Raw genomic sequence first — 1,419 nt, 5'->3', positions numbered from 1 at the left:
AATCTCTAAATCTCTCTAAAGGAGAGATACAGCAGTAATACTGGGTATTAATATTTATTGCCAAACTAATGTGGCAATCCAGAGAAATAGGACAAATGCTGCTGTTGATTAACTCCAAGATATGGTCGCCTCTAGCTAGTTATATGATGCACAAACCTGCATATATATATATGATGGTATTTCAGTTTCCATTTATCAAATCTGCTCACAATGGTTTTCTCAGCCTAGGGTTATAGAATAATATATTTGCCCAAAGTGCTGGGCAGTAGAACTGAGTTTGAAGCCAAGAGGTTGCAAAGCAAACTTCTCAACTACACACGCATCTTTGCACCTGTATGTGTTAATAAATCTGGTGAATCTGGTTAACTGGAAATGTGATGTAGAAATTGTCTAGAGGCATGGTTGTAGGGATAAGAAGCTCACTTTGTCACCATGTGGTCTTGGGTTCAGTCCCAATGCACAGCACTTTAAGTAGATGTCTTCTACAGTAGCTCTCAGCTGACCAATGTCTCGTGAGTGAATTTGGTAGAAGGAAACTGTGTGGAAGCCTATCGTGTGTGTGTAAGTGTGTCTGTGTTTGACTCCTGCTTAATAACCAGTGTTGGTTTGTTTGCGTCCCAATAACTTAGCAGTTTGGCAAAAGAGACCAATAGAATATGTACCAGTCTTGAAAATAAGTACTGAAGTTGATGTATTTGACTAAAACTCTTCAAGGTGATGCTCCAGTCTGATTGTAGTCCTATGCCTGAAACAAGTAGAAGGTGGAAGAAAATAAACTACAAGACCATTCAAAGAACATCGACTGGCTGTTCAATGATTTGACAAAAACATATTTTTATTGCAGATTCTGTTTATCATTATACATGTGTATGTCATACTAATTTGTTTCATTTTATTATTTTATGCAGAAAAGGAAACAAGAAGATTACAAATCTCGTGAAGAAAAGCTAAAGTCCTTCCGTAAAAGAAATGCAGAATTAGCAGCTGTTGCTCGAAGACTAGAGGACAAAGCAAAGATTCTACAGCAGCAAAACCTCAAGGTATGTATATACACACACATACAAACACATACACACACACACACACACACACACACACACACACACACACACACACACAGACACACACACACACACACACACACATAAAAAACCCATAAATATATATATATATATATGTATATATATATGAATTTGTGTTGCAAGATTCCTTATGCGAAGTTGTGTGTTGAAGCAGATATTGTTGTATTTCGGGATAGTAATTTTTTTTTTTGGTTAAATAAACACATGCACTATATATTTGTTCTTCACTCGTTTATTACTATTCTTATTCTAACTCATGTCCATTGTCCGGAAATCTTTCGTCACACATCTGTGACCTCCTCATTCTGTTCTGGAACGGAATGGAATAAGCAGAGCA

The 1,419-nt window shown here is 36.8% G+C and overlaps 1 protein-coding gene across 11 annotated transcripts in view; it reads left to right on the top strand.

Moving 5' to 3' along the window:
* LOC106877382 (RIMS-binding protein 2) overlaps positions 1 to 1,419 on the top strand; it is an 888,511-nt gene that overhangs the window by 207,773 nt on the left and 679,319 nt on the right. For all 11 annotated transcript variants that reach the window (XM_052976546.1, XM_052976547.1, XM_052976545.1 and 8 more), the window contains one exon: positions 909 to 1,040. In XM_052976546.1, coding sequence (XP_052832506.1) covers positions 909 to 1,040 — 132 coding nt within the window. The remainder of the gene's footprint in view (positions 1 to 908; positions 1,041 to 1,419) is intronic.

Source organism: Octopus bimaculoides, chromosome 25, assembly GCF_001194135.2.
Source record: "Octopus bimaculoides isolate UCB-OBI-ISO-001 chromosome 25, ASM119413v2, whole genome shotgun sequence".
Taxonomy (NCBI): Eukaryota; Metazoa; Mollusca; class Cephalopoda; order Octopoda; family Octopodidae; genus Octopus; species Octopus bimaculoides.
Note: the sequence above shows the minus strand (reverse complement) of the source record. Positions and strands in the feature narration are given on the sequence as shown.